The 16,042-nt window shown below is 36.5% G+C and overlaps 1 protein-coding gene across 1 annotated transcript in view; it reads left to right on the top strand.

The window, feature by feature from the left end:
• LOC143237633 (guanylate cyclase 32E-like) overlaps positions 1 to 16,042 on the top strand; it is a 129,713-nt gene that overhangs the window by 46,638 nt on the left and 67,033 nt on the right. Inside the window, exons 11-16 of the mRNA XM_076477099.1 lie at positions 464 to 568; positions 5,219 to 5,290; positions 6,650 to 6,815; positions 7,610 to 7,759; positions 8,210 to 8,396; positions 11,852 to 11,992. Coding sequence (XP_076333214.1) covers positions 464 to 568; positions 5,219 to 5,290; positions 6,650 to 6,815; positions 7,610 to 7,759; positions 8,210 to 8,396; positions 11,852 to 11,992 — 821 coding nt within the window. The remainder of the gene's footprint in view (positions 1 to 463; positions 569 to 5,218; positions 5,291 to 6,649; positions 6,816 to 7,609; positions 7,760 to 8,209; positions 8,397 to 11,851; positions 11,993 to 16,042) is intronic.

The raw sequence follows: 16,042 nt of genomic DNA, 5'->3' as shown, positions 1-16,042 counted from the left end.
ATGAGGTCCAATGGACTGGTTGTCGTGGACTTTAAACTTACTGCCGCTGGATCTTTTCTTATGAAAATACTGGCCTCTGCGTTGTTTTTGGATGTGTTTGGATATTCGACATGGGAGTGTGTTGTTATTCACTTAATGCATCGTTCAAAGGGAACCCGTGTCTTGTAGCCATTTGCATCAAGCACCTAGGGTCCAGATGAGCGTTAGTTTGAATTTGAAAGCTGTATGTGCACCATTTCAGAGAATTATTTTACCATAACATTTATGAATTTTAAACATTCCCAGAGAATACAAGCTTAATGTTATGTTACAGATTGTCTTTCAAAGAACAGTTTCCGGTTTGTTAACACTTAAAGCCTTTTCTACTGCACTCTTGTTCTTTCAGATATTTTATATTATCTCTCAAAAGGCAGTTTTGGATTCGTTGAGGCTTTTCAGGAATTTGTTTTATTGTTCATTTTAGATTCGTGAAATGCGACACGAAAACATCAACCCAGTGATTGGCGCATGCGTAGATCCTCCCAACGTATGTGTTTTGACATTATTCTGCGCAAGAGGTAGCCTTGAGGTAAGAAATTCAATCAAGAATATTAGTCCTACCATAAAACATGACAATAGGAAAATAAGAGGGGAGATTTATAAACATAAGTAGCATATGAAGTACAACTATGAACAGCAGTATTACCGTTTTATATTCGAAGTCTGCATTTATTTCGTTTTCGAATCGCTTTTAATCCATTTAAATATCAAAATTCCAAGACGTTCATGTAATTTTGGTCTTTCTCGGTTTCACGAAATTCTCAGAAGCATTGAGCTTCGGCTATTTAACACTGAAGTTAAGGACTCGTTTAATATATCTTATAATGCTTAAACTGACAGAAAGTCTGAAATGTTTAACGTGTGGGAAACAACGTCTCACTTCAGCCACTCCCACTGCTCACTACTAGTGGTTTAACTACTGTCACGTGAACTTCCGTGAAGGAAGAAGACCTAAAGTAACAATATCAGAAAATGTTTTACCGTATGGTATAATACCGTTTACTTGTCTATACCATACCGAATTAACTTCTTTCTTATATCCGTTTTGGACTACGTGCTGTATTGTGTTATGTTATAACCAGCTGTTCCGAGGTTTACATTCAAACCATAGCGGATCCTTGTCCTTTTATTACCATCAACAAACAAATCTTGAGAAACAATGATAACGTAATAGATTTTGTAAAACAGTCGTATTCTAACATTGTTTGCAGAACAACCGCAGTGTAATAGATTTGACAGAGTAATAATACTGCAATAGCTTTTGCAAAACATTATATTTAAATACATTTTGAAGAATTACCGTCGTGTTCGATTTCACAGAACATCATATTGAAATACTAGCTTGAGTACTCGTCTCCTGAACGGACGTTATGTAAATTCATGATTAATGAAAGACTATCACAGGATATGAAAAGTTTCTTACCTTATATGTAATTGTAACAACGTAAAAACGCCATAAAAACAGCAAAGCACAAAATGTGACATCGGAAATTTGCACGTATCTCCGTATGCACCCAAAAAATCTTCATGTTAGATCTGGTGAAGACCCATCAATAGGGGAAAAGTAATGGCATAAAACTTAAGTAAAAGCTCTACAAAACCGTAAAATGGAAAACTGAAAATGTGTGTGTATCTCCCCATGGATCCAAAGAACCTTCATAGCAATTTTGGTAAAGATCCATCCACATCTAGCGAAGTAATTACATGGACATACAAGAGACAGTGTTATTATATTTATAGAGATGATTTTTTTAGGACATCATATTGAAAGAAATGCAAATTTTCGAAACATAAAAGTTAATTTTTTGATAGATTGTTTAGTCAGAGTATTCATGATGAAACCTTGTAGAATGGAGAGCAACTGCCTGTTGTTGAGACACAAGTGTAGAGGACGACGTTTCGAAAGGCTTCCGCCTTTTGTCTTCGAAGACAAAAGGCGGAAGACTTTCGAAACGTCGTCCTCTACACTTATGTCTCCACAACAGGCAGTTGCCGTACATTTTACAAAGTGTTATCATAATATTGAAGAAAATTTCTCTGTTAATTATAGACTGGACTGTCTAATGAAAATTCCTAATCAGTTATGTATATTTTTCGCAGTGTCATCATCTTACACGTGACTTATGGAAAACAGTTTCAATTTATTTTAAAACGTTTTTTGCCTTTATTCTTTCTAGAACTTGCCAAATATTTTCTATTATTTAAATGCCAAGCAGATTCTCTGATTGGTCAGTACGTTTTAGCTTGGCGGCAAAGTTCTCTGATTGGTCAGTACGTTTATCTCAGTGGCAGGATTCTCTGAGTGTTTGTTTCTTTGTTGTTGTTTAATTTCGTGCAAAGCTACACGAGGACTTTCTGCACTAGCTATCCCTAATTTTGCAGTGTAATACTAGAGGGAAGGCAGCTAGTCATCACCACCCACTGCCAACTTTTGGGCTACTCTTTTACCAACGAATAGTGGAATTGGCCGTCAAATTATAACGCTCCCACGGCTGAAAGTCCAAGCATGTTTGGTGTCACTGGGGATTCGAATCCGCGACCCTCAGGTTACAAACCGAGCGCCATAACCACCAGACCATGCCGGACCTCTCTGTTTCTAATATATATATATACACATTGAAGGATTGAATTATAAACAGATGTACACTTTGTTTTTTTGGGCACACAAAAAGTAACTTTGTGTAACTATGTTAGCTGGTTTCTAAACTTTTTATGTGTGTTTGCAAGTAACTTGCTTTATTGTACATGAAAAATGTTGACTTGTTTGAAAGCTACCGACGTGTTAGTGTAAAAAAGTTGACTAGTTTGAAAGCTATTTCGGTGTTAATGTAAAAATGTTGACTGGTTTGAAAGCTATCTAGGTGTTAATGTAAAAGTGTTGGCTGGTTTGAAAGCTATCTAGGTGTTAATGTAAAAGTGTTGGCTGGTTTGAAAGCTATCTAGGTGTTAATGTAAAACTGTTGACTGGTTTGAAAGCTATCTAGGTGTTAATGTAAAAATGTTGACTGGTTTGTTCTACTGGTTTTTGAAAGCTATCTAGGTTTTAATGTAAAATGTTGACTAGTTTGAAAGCTATCGAGGTTTTAATGTAAAAATGTTGACTGGTTTGAAAGCTATCTAGATGTTAATGTAAAAATGTTGACTGGTTTGAAAGCTATCTAGGTGTTAATGTAAAAGTGTTGGCTGGTTTGAAAGCTATCGAGGTGTTAATGTAAAAATGTTGACTGGTTTGAAAGCTATCTAGGTGTTAATGTAAAAATGTTGACTGGTTTGAAAGCTTTCTAGATGTTAATGTAAAAATGTTGACTGGTTTGAAAGCTATCTAGGTGTTAATGTAAAAGTGTTGGCTGGTTTGAAAGCTATCGAGGTGTTAATGTAAAAATGTTGACTGGTTTGAAAGCTATCTAGGTGTTAATGTAAAAATGTTGACTGGTTTGAAAGCTATCTAGGTGTTAATGTAAAAGTGTTGGCTGGTTTGAAGGTTACCTATGTGTTAGTGTGAAAGTATTGATTGATTTGAAGGCTACCTACATATTAGGGTAAACATGTTGACTGGTTTGAAATATACTCCTGTATGCCAGTGTAAAATGTCAGTTGGTTTGAAACCAGAATAACCATTCAGTAATGGATTTTCAGAACCACAATACTGTAATACATTTTGCAAAACAATCGCATTCTAGTATGTTTTGTAACAGCTTATGTAAAACATCATATTGTTAGTGTTAAGTCTGAGGTCTTAAAACGCTGAAAATTGGGTTTGTGAGAGATCGGATCGAGAAACACTGGTGTAGACATCATCTTTATACTTGTTACTAAAGAAATGTTCGACAAAGAACTTTTATATCTCTTTATGGAGACTTCTTATATACCAGAATTTCTTTGTTATAAGTCAAATCGCTTGACTGACCTCTGGCTATCTCAGATATTGTGTTGTTCCGTATCTAAAATGCGAATGTTGAATGTAGTTCGTGCTCTGATTCGAATGTCGCAGTAGATACTTGTATCGTTTAACATAGTTAGACAAGTAGAAAGCATAATTCTGAATCTTGGACACACAAACAGATCCATAGACGTTTTACAGGCTAAAGTTATTTCTATAAACAGATGGCGGAACTGAACACGAAACACGATCCGTCTTTGTTCGTGTATGCACGCACCATCGAACACTGGCAGCCTCTTTCGTCTGCTGTAGTTACAGTGCAGTATTGTGAACTAAGTTGACGTTCGGGTTGGTTTGAGTCCAGTTTCTGTACAAAAACAACGAGTTATCATTTCGATACAGTTGTAGAATAATTATTAAACGTCGCCCTTAATCAGTAGTTTATTTATTGTTTATATTCATCTATATCTTTATAAGTTCGTTGTTCTCCATATGATCAGTATAATGTAATGTAACTCAAAATATCATTAAATAAAATAGAAGGTCCTAACTTTCCTTGTTTAAAAGTACATTATCTCGTGCTTTGATTCAAAATGTAACATCAGGGAATTGTGACTTGAGTGCATATGCGCGATGATGGTCTTTATTTTACTGCGGAAGGTAACATAACTTATATTTCGATATTTTCATTACAAAGTTGTACGAGACAGTAAGATTAGAATTTGTCTTCCTTTTTTACAAAATGTTTAGTTTGTTTTTGGTCTTGCATCATTCCTACTGGTTAGCTAATTCTAGGGAACTTCTAGACTAAAGGAAAGACGGAGATAAAATCTTTTCTGCAGCATTTGGATTATTGTTATTAGTTTTATTATAACCAACGGTTAAAAAAGTCAGAAGGAAGAGCTTCAGATTTCTTGATGGTTGAGACTTTATTTTGAAAACTTAAAAGGTTTGGAATCACGATTCCATGAGGCAATGTCTGCATTAGTTGAATCAAAAAATAGTGGGTTTTGAAATAAGAACGAAGATACATTTAAAGTAAAAACATCTAAGCTTCTTTCATCTTACCAATTTTTATCTCTAAAATGGAGCCGTACTGAATTTTAAGTTCGACATGGAGTTCAAACCACAGCTACATAAAGGTTTGGCGCGTACGTATAGCAGTTCAACTTTTTATGATAAGACGATTTTGTTACTTATTTACCACGCAGTGTCATGTTCATTATGTTTCTGAAGCTACCATTGGAAGCTCTCCCGTTTAACACTTATTTTTCTTCCTGGTTATTGCAACAACCAAAGGACGTCCTGAGGAACGATGACCTCCACTTGGACAGCATGTTTGTGGCTTCTCTTGTGGCCGATTTAATTAAGGTAAAGTGTTACATTTGGGGTTCTATTGAATGATTGATTGTAGATATATGAATTGACTTAAACGCTTTCTAGTAAAGTATGCTTGTTTGTTTTGAATTTCGCGCAAAGCTACTTGAGGGCTATCTGTGCTAGTCGTTCCTAATTTAGCAGTGTGAGACTAGAGGGAAGGTAGCTAGTCATCACCACCCACCGCCAACTCTTGGGCTACTCTTTTACCAAAGAATAATGGCCTCATTATAACGCCCTCACGGCTGAGAGAGCGAGCATGTTTGGTGCGACGGGAGATCAAACCTGGGATTTTCAGATTAAGAGTCGAGCACCTTAACCACCTGGCCATGCTGGACCTTTTCTACTAAAGTATTTCCCAGTGTTTGAGCTCTAACTCTGCAGACTTACAACGTAAAAACTTTGGTTTCGATATCCAAGGTAGACAGAGCGCATCGTGTAACTTTGTGGTTAACTAACAAAGAAATCAGTACAATTCTTGGAGGCCCGGAATGGCCAAGTGGTTAAGGCGCTCGGCTCTTAATCTGAAAATTGCAGGTTTGATCCCCTGTCGCACCAAACATGCTCGGCCTTTCAGCCGTGAGGGCGATATAATGGTGCGGTCAATCCCACTATTCGTTGGTAAAAGAGTAGCTTAACTGTTGGCGGTAGATGGTGATGACTAACTTTCTTCCCTCTAGTCTTAAACTGCTAAATTAGGGACGGCTAACGCAGATAGCCCTCGTGTAGCTTTGCGTGAAATTCAAAAAACAAATCAATCTAAGGAAATCATCCAGTAATGAGGCTTCAGTATCTATGTTTATTAAAGTGTATTTGAATGTAAATATATTATACGTGCTTAACTTAGTATGTAACTAAAACTCTTTAATGGCAATTCTGAGGACTTTTAACGCTTAAAATGAGGTTTTAATACGTGCGGTGGTCACAGCAGAGATTATTTACAGTGAAATTTTGCGCTTAAGAAACAAGCAAACAAAAAAGATACAATAAAAACTACAGAAATCACAGCGGTATTATTGTTAAAATACGCTATCAACATGCAATAAATGTTTGATTTTATTCTGTGTATAAATTAACCAGAGTGGTTTCGTTAATGATTTACGGTATCAGAGCGCGTGCTCATGATATATCTTCGCTTACACTGAGGATATATGTAGATTTTATTAACTTTCGATAGTGTATGATATATATTCATGTACAGTATAACATATAGAGATCTGATTAATTCTCTACAGAGTACCACATATCTTCATGTACAGTATACAGAGACTTTATTAACTCTGTGCAAGTTATATCTTCATTGTTTAACTCTACACAGGGTATGTTATATCTTCGTTGTTTAACTTTACACAGGGAATGATATATCTTCACGAGAGTGAAGTCGTTTCTCACGGGAACTTAAAGTCATCAAACTGTCTAGTGGACAGTAGATGGGTCCTTCAAATAACGGACTACGGACTACATGAGTTAAAACAAGGCCAGGAAATGCACAGCGGCAAAGATTTAAAGTATCAGAGAGGTTAGTAGTGATGTATTGTTTGAGGTTGATGATAAACTTGGATAAATATTAAAATCAGGTCATGAAAAACAGCTAATAAAGGCTTAGGAAGTTTAGTAAGGCCGTATCTTCCCTTAAAACAACTAATAAAGGCTTAGCAAGTTTACCAAGGCCGTGTGTTCCCGTTCGGGTCACGTTATTTCACCCTGTAACATTAATTAGCTCATTATAAATGCGTTTGGATTATCGATGTTTAACTGCATGTGTAGTGACTATCGAACTTGTCAAATCACCGAAACATATTAGTTACTGCTAACGCGGACGTTTCTAACATTATTGAAATAATATATAATATATATAAACAAAGATGACCACTCATGCTATTCCAATGCTGTAAATACTCGTGTACAGGGTGTGATATATATAGGAGTTTGGAAAGTCACTCTGCACTTATATATTTATTAACAGACATGTTTCAATATAGAATTCAGGAGGTAAATATGAATGACAATTATAAACAATGTTGAAAGAGACCCCCGTTGGCATCAATACAGGCCTGGATCCTTCTTATTTTGTTTCTAAACACCCCAATCAGTTGCTGGCTTGAAATAGACTGAATAGACATATGATTACAAAACTGCACAGTGATTTTCCGAACACCCTGTATTAATGAAGAGGATAACATACGTAAATATTTTATTAACTTCAGGGAGTGATGTATCTTCGTGCACAGTATTATAAATAATGGTTTGTATGTTTTGTTTCCAAGTTTAATCACTCTTTTTCATATATAACACTCGACTAATGCTTTCCAGGATCTCTGTGGAAAGCTCCTGAACTGCTTAGGACGGCCAACTTTCCACCAAGAGGTACCCAGAAAGGAGACGTTTATTCTTTTGCTATTATCTTGTACGAAATAATTGGCCGGAAAGGACCATGGGGACCCGATCTTCTGCCCTTGAAAGGTACGTACTATAAACACTTATAATTAAATATATAAAGTAAAATAACTTACTAGTGAAGGTAATACTAGAAAACCGTAATGTGGCCAATACGCTGCATCTGTTGCATCCAGAATCGACAAGACTTCTCGTCTTGTACCGTAACTATCAGGTCAGTTGTGGTACACAGTTCCAGTCGAAACGCTTTTTTGTTGTAATGAATATTTACGAGTGTGGTTGTTTCTCAGTTACGTATTCTTGTTCACGTAGAAATACAAAGTAAATGTTATTTCACTAATTAATTAAACGTATTGAAATAACAGTTATCATATATGAATGTCGAATGTAAACAGTTTAAAGTGATAAAAGTAGAACAGTTTTATTTTAAAAATGTACATGTAATGGTTAAAGCTTTGTTTCGATTAGGTTACCAGAAGTAATGTTTTATTTTATATCTATTTATTTGGATATTAGTTATCATAGAAAGGGTTATGAGTCCCCATCATAACGATGGACAGATCTTCAGGCCCCCTATCGACGAACTCGTGGGATGCAGCGAATACATACTGAAGTGTATGCAGGAATGTTGGGACGAAGATCCGGATGCTCGACCGGATTTCCGGTTGGTAAACCAGAAGCTGAGAGACATGCAAGCTGGACTGTAAGCTATTGTACTTTAAAAGTTTGTGTTTTTTTTTATTTCACAATATAAAATATCTTACAAATCGCACTTTTTCGGCTTCTTGCGGACATTTTATGTGCTAAAAAAGTGGTGTACTGTGCATTAAACAACTCATAAAGCACATTATGTTCAATGGTTTGTTTGCACAGAATGCTGATCTTAATACATCGTAGTTTTCTTTCAACATCTAGGTTTCCCTCAGTACAAATAATACTTGTGTGGTTTCTCCTGTCCGTCACTGCAAACACAGACAAACCAAATATTATTGCTCAATTTTCTCCTACATTTCCTTATCAAAATACCACAAGCTAGTAAGATATACATTCACCAAGAATACGTAATAACTACAGAAATAAATGAAAACAGAGGACGAACTTTTAACGGTTTATTCTTAGGTTTCAAGAACCACAACTGGAAGGTTAGTATAAGTTAATTGACATCCCAAATTTAATAACAGAAATATCTCGACATTCAAGCATACGAAAAACCCTAGAAATTCTTTTAAGATATAACAAATATTGACTGGTTTCGCTACCAAAGGCTCTATCACATAGAGACAAATTACGCATCCGTCACTCGAGTTCTTTAACTACCTCTTTACCCAACAATTACAGTTACTAGATAGAAAAAGCCTACGTCGACTGTAACTTGTAATAGTTCTGCTACATTAAGCACAAAACTCTTATCTTATTGTAAGTATTATTGTGATAAGTCTGAAATGGAGGCTTAGACAGTTAGATATCAAAACTCTTGATTATAAACTTTAAATGAAATACCAACATATTTCATGACTTTTTTACGTTATCTTTGTTGTTAATCTTGAGATATAGACAGATAAATGGATGGATTTTTGATAGACAGACAAAAAAATTTCTTGTAGACAGATTTTCGATAAACAGATAAATAGAAAGATGGATTTCTGATAAACATGTTTAATAAATAACACGTATTGTTCTCGAACCAGTTTTTACAGAAATAAACTTTTGCACGAGCTTTCAAAATAAGTAAAATTCTGTAGTGGTTACTATTTAAAAACTAGCTTTTAAAACACTTGTCTAAATTTGTAAATCAGCTTCTAAAAATGTAACATTCGTTCACTTCAAAATTAACCGCTAGGGGTATTGCTTCTATTAGTTTCGTTTATTTTGAATTTCGCGCAAAGCTACTAGAGGGCGATCTGCGCTGCTTCGTTTAGCTTGAAATGTTTTTTTGATAAATAATTTACGTTTTCGGTTTGAAAAGTAACTGATAAAACGATCCTGTTTTCACATTTCTTTCGTATTTTTGCCAGTTCAGTTTTGCCACGACTCATTTTGTTAGTAGACAATACTTATGTTACGTTATACAAACTTGTGTGTGTGTGTGTGTGTGTGTTTTCTTATAGCAAACGGCCCCTCATAGCCAGGTGGTTAGGGCGCTAGACCCGTAATCCGAGGCTCACAGGTTCGAATCCCCGTCGCACCAAACTTGCTCGCCCTTTCAGCGGTGGGGACGTTATAGTGTGATGGTCAATCCCACTATTTTTAGCATTGTAAATCCGCTATAAAATTGTAAAGAATTTTACTAAAATTTATCATTTCTATTTAAGTACTGTAACATTTATTCCTAATTTCTGGATGAAATGTTCTCTGTCATTCTCACGATGTGCAAGTTAAATAGTCAAACGTGATGAAGCCTCACGTTTGACTCAAGCAGCATTTAGATTTATTTGCAGATATTTTAGAAATGACAGATACTTTTAGGACTAAGTTACCCTTTGAATTTGTTGAGTAAAAAGTGTGACTGGTCTTAATTTGTGACCTGGAGAAATGCAAGCTTCATTAATGAAACTGAAGAAAGTGTAACATTTTCAAAGCTTATTCATCATTAATAGCTGAATTCTGAGTAGCTGGTAATATGGAACTGCGCATCACATGGTCCAAGGTTCGTGCCACGATGTCGCTGCCACATTCAACTGTGAATACCTTATAAGAGTAACAGTCAATTCCATCATCCGATTCAAATAGCCGAACAAAGCCTTTATGGCATCGGGTTCTGATGACTGGCTGCCTTCTCTCTGACCACTCTTTAAACATTAGCCGACGTTCTATACCTGTAACCTGCGGGTCTCTGTCCTAACCATTTAGTCCAGATTCTTTACGTACAACCTGGGGATATCTCTCTCTCCTGACCGTATAGTGCCTGTAACGTATGGATCTCTCTCTCTCCCATGACCGTATAGCCCATGTTCTATACCTGTAACCAGGGGGTCTCTCTCCTGACCGTATAGTCCACGTTCTACTCTTGTAACCTAGAGATATCTCTCTCTCCCGACCATATAGTCCACGTTTTACACCTTGAACCTAGAGATATCTCTCTCTCTTGACCCTATAGTCCACATTCTATACCTGTAACGTAGGGATCTCTCTCTCCTCTGACCGTACAGTTCACGTTCTATACCTGGAACCTAGGGATCTCTCTCTCTCCTGACCGTATAGTTCACGTTCTATACCTGGCACCAGGGGGTCTCTCTCCTGACCGTATATTCCACGTTTTACTCTTGTAATCTAGAGATCTCTCTCTCTCCTGACCGTATAGTCCACGTTCTATACCTGGAACCTAGGGATCTTTCTCTCCTGACCATACAGTTCACGTTCTATACCTGTAACCTGGGGATCTCTCTATCCCCTGACCGTACAGTTTACGTTCTATACTTGGAACCTGGGGATCTCTGTTCTGATCGTTTATTCCACGTTCTATACCTGAAACCTAGGGGTCTCTCCCCTGACCATATAGTCCACGTTCTGTACCTTTAACCTAGGGATCTCTTACCTACGATTTCTTGCAGGTTACCTCGTAGATGATGTTGGTGCACTCCTGATACATGTTTCTTTGTTATTAAGTACAGAGAAGTTAGAAGTTGTAAACCGAGATCTCAGTACTTGTGTGATCTAACCACACGTACTCTTACGAACCAATAGCAATAACTAGAAACTACATACACCACACCAAACAAACAATGTTCATACCTTCCACAACGATGTCAGACGATCAGTCGACTTTCTATATCATTCAACGGAGTAGTTCATTCTTCTTTCGGATCAGACAGAAGGATTGTTTCTCTCTTGTGTGATTAGTTAACATTATAATTACATGATTAATAAATAACAACCTTCTTAGGATTAACAAAGATCTTTTTTATTACATTTCAGTTTCAAACGTCAGATATATACTTTTCCTTGCATGGAAATTTCTATATGAGAAACATTACTGGACTACAATATTTTTTTGTGCAACAAACGTCATTCTTTTTAAATTTTCAATTTCTTTCAATCTTATTAAACTGAACTTATTAAAACGGTGAACTTGTTACCTCTTTCCTAACGTGTTATTTTACTCATATAGTGAATATTTATTATACGTGTCATTTGGATTTTTTTACACTTGATTCTCAGTAAAAACAACATTTTTGACAACATGATTGCAATCATGGAAAAGTACGCCTACAATCTAGAAGGTCTCGTTCAAGAAAGAACCAATCAGCTAGTGGAAGAGAAGAAAAAAACAGAAAATTTACTCCTGCGGATGTTACCAAAGTAAGTATTGATGGACCAAATAACGTCAAGGACTCATTAATAAAAACATTAGTTTTTCTTGTAGAGATTGAAGATTTTTTTGCATCATATTATACAGTCATGTGAAAAAGTTAGGACACCCTATGAAAGCCTGTGTATTTTTGTAACATTTTTGGATATATAGATATTTAATCTCAATTTTAACAATACTGAGAGATTACAGGAATATAACTAAAGAATTAAAACTGAAGAAAAGACTTTTCAAGATCTTCTGTAAATGTAATTCTACAAAATGCATATTCTAACTGAGGAAAACCCTATGAAAGCCTGTGTATTTTTGTAACATTTTGGATATATAGATATTTAATCTCAATTTTAACAATACTGAGAGATTACAGGAATATAACTAAAGAATTAAAACTGAAGAAAAGACTTTTCAAGATCTTCTGTAAATGTAATTCTACAAAAATGCATATTCTAACTGAGGAAAAACCCTATGAAAGCCTGTGTATTTTTGTAACATTTTTGGATATATAGATATTTAATCTCAATTTTAACAATACTGAGAGATTACAGGAATATAACTAAAGAATTAAAACTGAAGAAAAGACTTTTCAAGATCTTCTGTAAATGTAATTCTACAAAAATGCATATTCTAACTGAGGAAAAAGTTAGGACACCCCCACATTTATTCCCACTTAAAATGGCTCAACTCACACACAGGTGTATCACACCAGGTGCACATGGTTAGAAGATCGTTACTCAGCATTTTGATGAGGCTTGCCCTATTTAAATCTCAGACATTTATTTTGGTGTGCTCCTGACTGTTTTAACACCATAAACATTTACCTTCCAGTTTTTAATAGTAGATATATTTTTTATTCTCTACTATTGAAAATAAGGGTTAAGGGATTAAGCTATCAATGGGTGGAGGTTCATTATCAGCAAAAAAGGAATGGTATTACAATGGAAGGAAGAAGTCTTAAATACAATCAAATATTTTTGACTAATCAACTCTTAAACAACCTTTCTAGCTACTTTAATAACTTTTGTTCCATATATAAAGATAATTCATGGTGAGAGCAAAAGAGCTGTCTGAGGCCTTCAGAAAGAAAATTGTAGCAGCTTATTAGTCTGGTTAGGGATTTAAAAAGATCCCAAGAACTTTTAAAATCAGCCATTCCACTGTCCGGAAAATAGTCAACAAGTGGAGGGCTTTCAAAACAACTGCCAACATGCCCAAGTCTGGTCGTCCAAGCAAGTTCACCCCGAGAACAGACCGTAAGATGCTAAAAGAGGTCTCCAAAACCCTAACATTCATCATGGAACCTACAGCAGGCTCTGACTACTGTTGATGTGAAAGTGCATGCCTCTACAATCAGAAAGAGACTGCACAAGTTTAACTTGCATGGGAGGTGTGCAAGGAGGAAACCTTTGCTCTCTAAGAGAAACATCAAGGCCAGACTGAAGTTTGCCAGAGAGAATGTAGACAAAGACCGGGATTTCTGGAATAATGTTTTTTGGACAGATGAGTCCAAAATTAAATTATTTGGACACCAGAACAGAGGACATGTTTAGCATAAACCAAATACAGCATTCCAGGAGAAGAACCTCATACCAACTGTGAAGCATGGAGGTGGAAGTGTCATTGTTTGGGGCTGCTTTGTTGCAGCAAGACCTGGACAGCTCACAATCATAGAATCCACCATGAATTCTACTGTGTATCATGAGGTGCTTGAGGATCATGTGAGACCATCTGTACGACAATTAAAACTGAAGCGGAACTGGACCCTGCAACACGACAATGACCCAAAACATGCCAGTAAACCCACCAAGGACTGGCTGAAAACTCAGAATGGAGAGTCCTGGAATGGCCGAGTCAAAGCCCAGATCTTAATCCCATTGAGATGCTGTGGGGTGACTTGAAACGGGCTGTACATGCAAGAAACCCTTCAAACATCTTACAGCTGACAGAATTCTGCATTGAGGAGTGAGGCAAACTTTCTTCAGACCGATGTCAGAGACAGATGACTACAAGAAGCGTCTCACTGCAGTTATTTCAGCCAAAGGGGATAACACTAGCTATTAGAGGGTAGAGTATCCTAACTTTTTCCTCAGGTAGAATATGCATTTTTGTAGAATTACATTTGCAGAAGATCTTGAAAAGTCTTTTCTTCAGTTTTAATTGTTTAGTTATATTCCTATCATCTCTCAGTATTGTTGAAATTGAGATTAAATATCTATATATCCAAAAATGTTACAAAAATACACAGGCTTTTATAGGATGTCCTCATTTTTTCACATGGCCGTATGGCTTCATGCGAATTGTTCGAAATAAATTATGATATCATTAAATAAGTTATTTAACGATAACATCCACTGTAGACCGTTGTTTGGTTTGGTTTGAATTTCGCGCATAGCTACACGAGTGTTATCTGCGCTAGCCGTCCCTAATTTAGCAGTGTAAAACTAGAGGGAAGGAAGCTAGTCATCACCACCCACCGCCAACTCTTGGGCTACTCTTTTACTAACGAATAATGGGATTGACCGTCACGTTATAACGCCCCCACAGCTGAAAGGACGAGCATGTTTGGTGTGACGGGGATTCGAACCCGCGACCCTCAGATTACGAGTCGAGTGCCTTAATCACCTGGCCATGCTGGGTTCCACTGTAGAAGTAAATACAAATTTTAGATGGAATCTTTTATCCTACTTCAGTTGTTCAAGTATGTATAAAGAATGTAAATGCTAAAAAGCAGGTTTTCATATCCGTGGTAGGCACAGCACAGACAGCCCATTATGTAGTTTTACACTCAACAACAATAAATCAACGGTTTGTTACTTTTTATTGTCGAACCTTTTCAGGAATCTTGAATCTGCGCAACTCCATTTGCTCAAAAATCTATTTCAGCTGCCAATTCAGTTTTTATTTCCTTACATGATGTTTTTCCAGCCAGAGCCTCTCACGACCCCAGGTTTGGAAACCATTGCTCTAGTTATAGGACATAATTTATTCAAACTAACTAATTATTTGACGCTTAATTATTGTTTTCCTGAGCGCTATCTTTCTCCAGACAAGGGCCCGGCAAAGCCAAGTGTGTTAAGGCGTTCGACTCGTAATCTGAGGGTCGCGGGTTCGAATCCCCGTCGCACCAAACATGCCGTCGCCCTTTCAGCTGTGGGGGCGTTATAATGTGACGGTCAATCCCATTATTCGTTGATAAAAGAGTCACGGTGGGTGGTGATGACTAGCTGCCCTCCCTCTAGTCTTACACTGCTAAATTAGGGAAGGTAAGAGCAGGTAGACCTCGTGTAGCTTTGCGCAAATTTCAAAACAAACAAACAAAATTTCCAGACAATTTCATATTAATTCAAACTCATCACTGTGTTTTTATTAATATGTTGAAATTTTGTTCGTCTGATGCATGAAGCTACATTATGGACTTCCCGCTGTACCACCAGAGGACAGTGTGCTATGAGTTTCAGGTTTTCTTCATTTAACAATTACCATAAACTGTTCTCGAATATATATTTTCTCAGCTATAAATAATTAGATCCTTAGTTTTTCTTTGGTCTTTGAAAATGTTTGATTTTCCGGATTTCCCAAGCTGTCAAATAACTTTCTATTAAGCATGATTTAATAAACGTTACTTCCAGTAACGAAACGTTGCTACATAGATAAATATACAAGGTTTATTGCTGTTCTGACTGATGGATTATTTGTCAACGCGTAAATACGGTTTGATTCTTATTGCCCCAACATCACTCTAATTAACCAGAAATTAGAACCCCTAATATTCGGTACAGTATAAGAATGTAAGAATGATATTTTGTCAGATTGTTTCTGAACCTTTGATTTTACATATTATAGTCTTTATCAGATTTTTACCGAATTCTATGTTTCTCTCAGGTCTCACCTTGTGAATCAGAATACCCTCTTTTATTTAAAACTGATTGGCGCCTAATCTCTTACTTCAGAAGTCTGGCATGGCCATGGGAGTGTTATAATGTTACGATCAATCCAACTATTCGTTGGTAAAAGAGTAGCCCAAGAGTTGGCGGTGGATGGTG

This window comes from Tachypleus tridentatus, chromosome 13, assembly GCF_004210375.1.
Source record: "Tachypleus tridentatus isolate NWPU-2018 chromosome 13, ASM421037v1, whole genome shotgun sequence".
In the NCBI taxonomy this organism is placed as follows: domain Eukaryota; kingdom Metazoa; phylum Arthropoda; class Merostomata; order Xiphosura; family Limulidae; genus Tachypleus; species Tachypleus tridentatus.
This window is presented reverse-complemented; position numbering and strand designations above follow the sequence as displayed.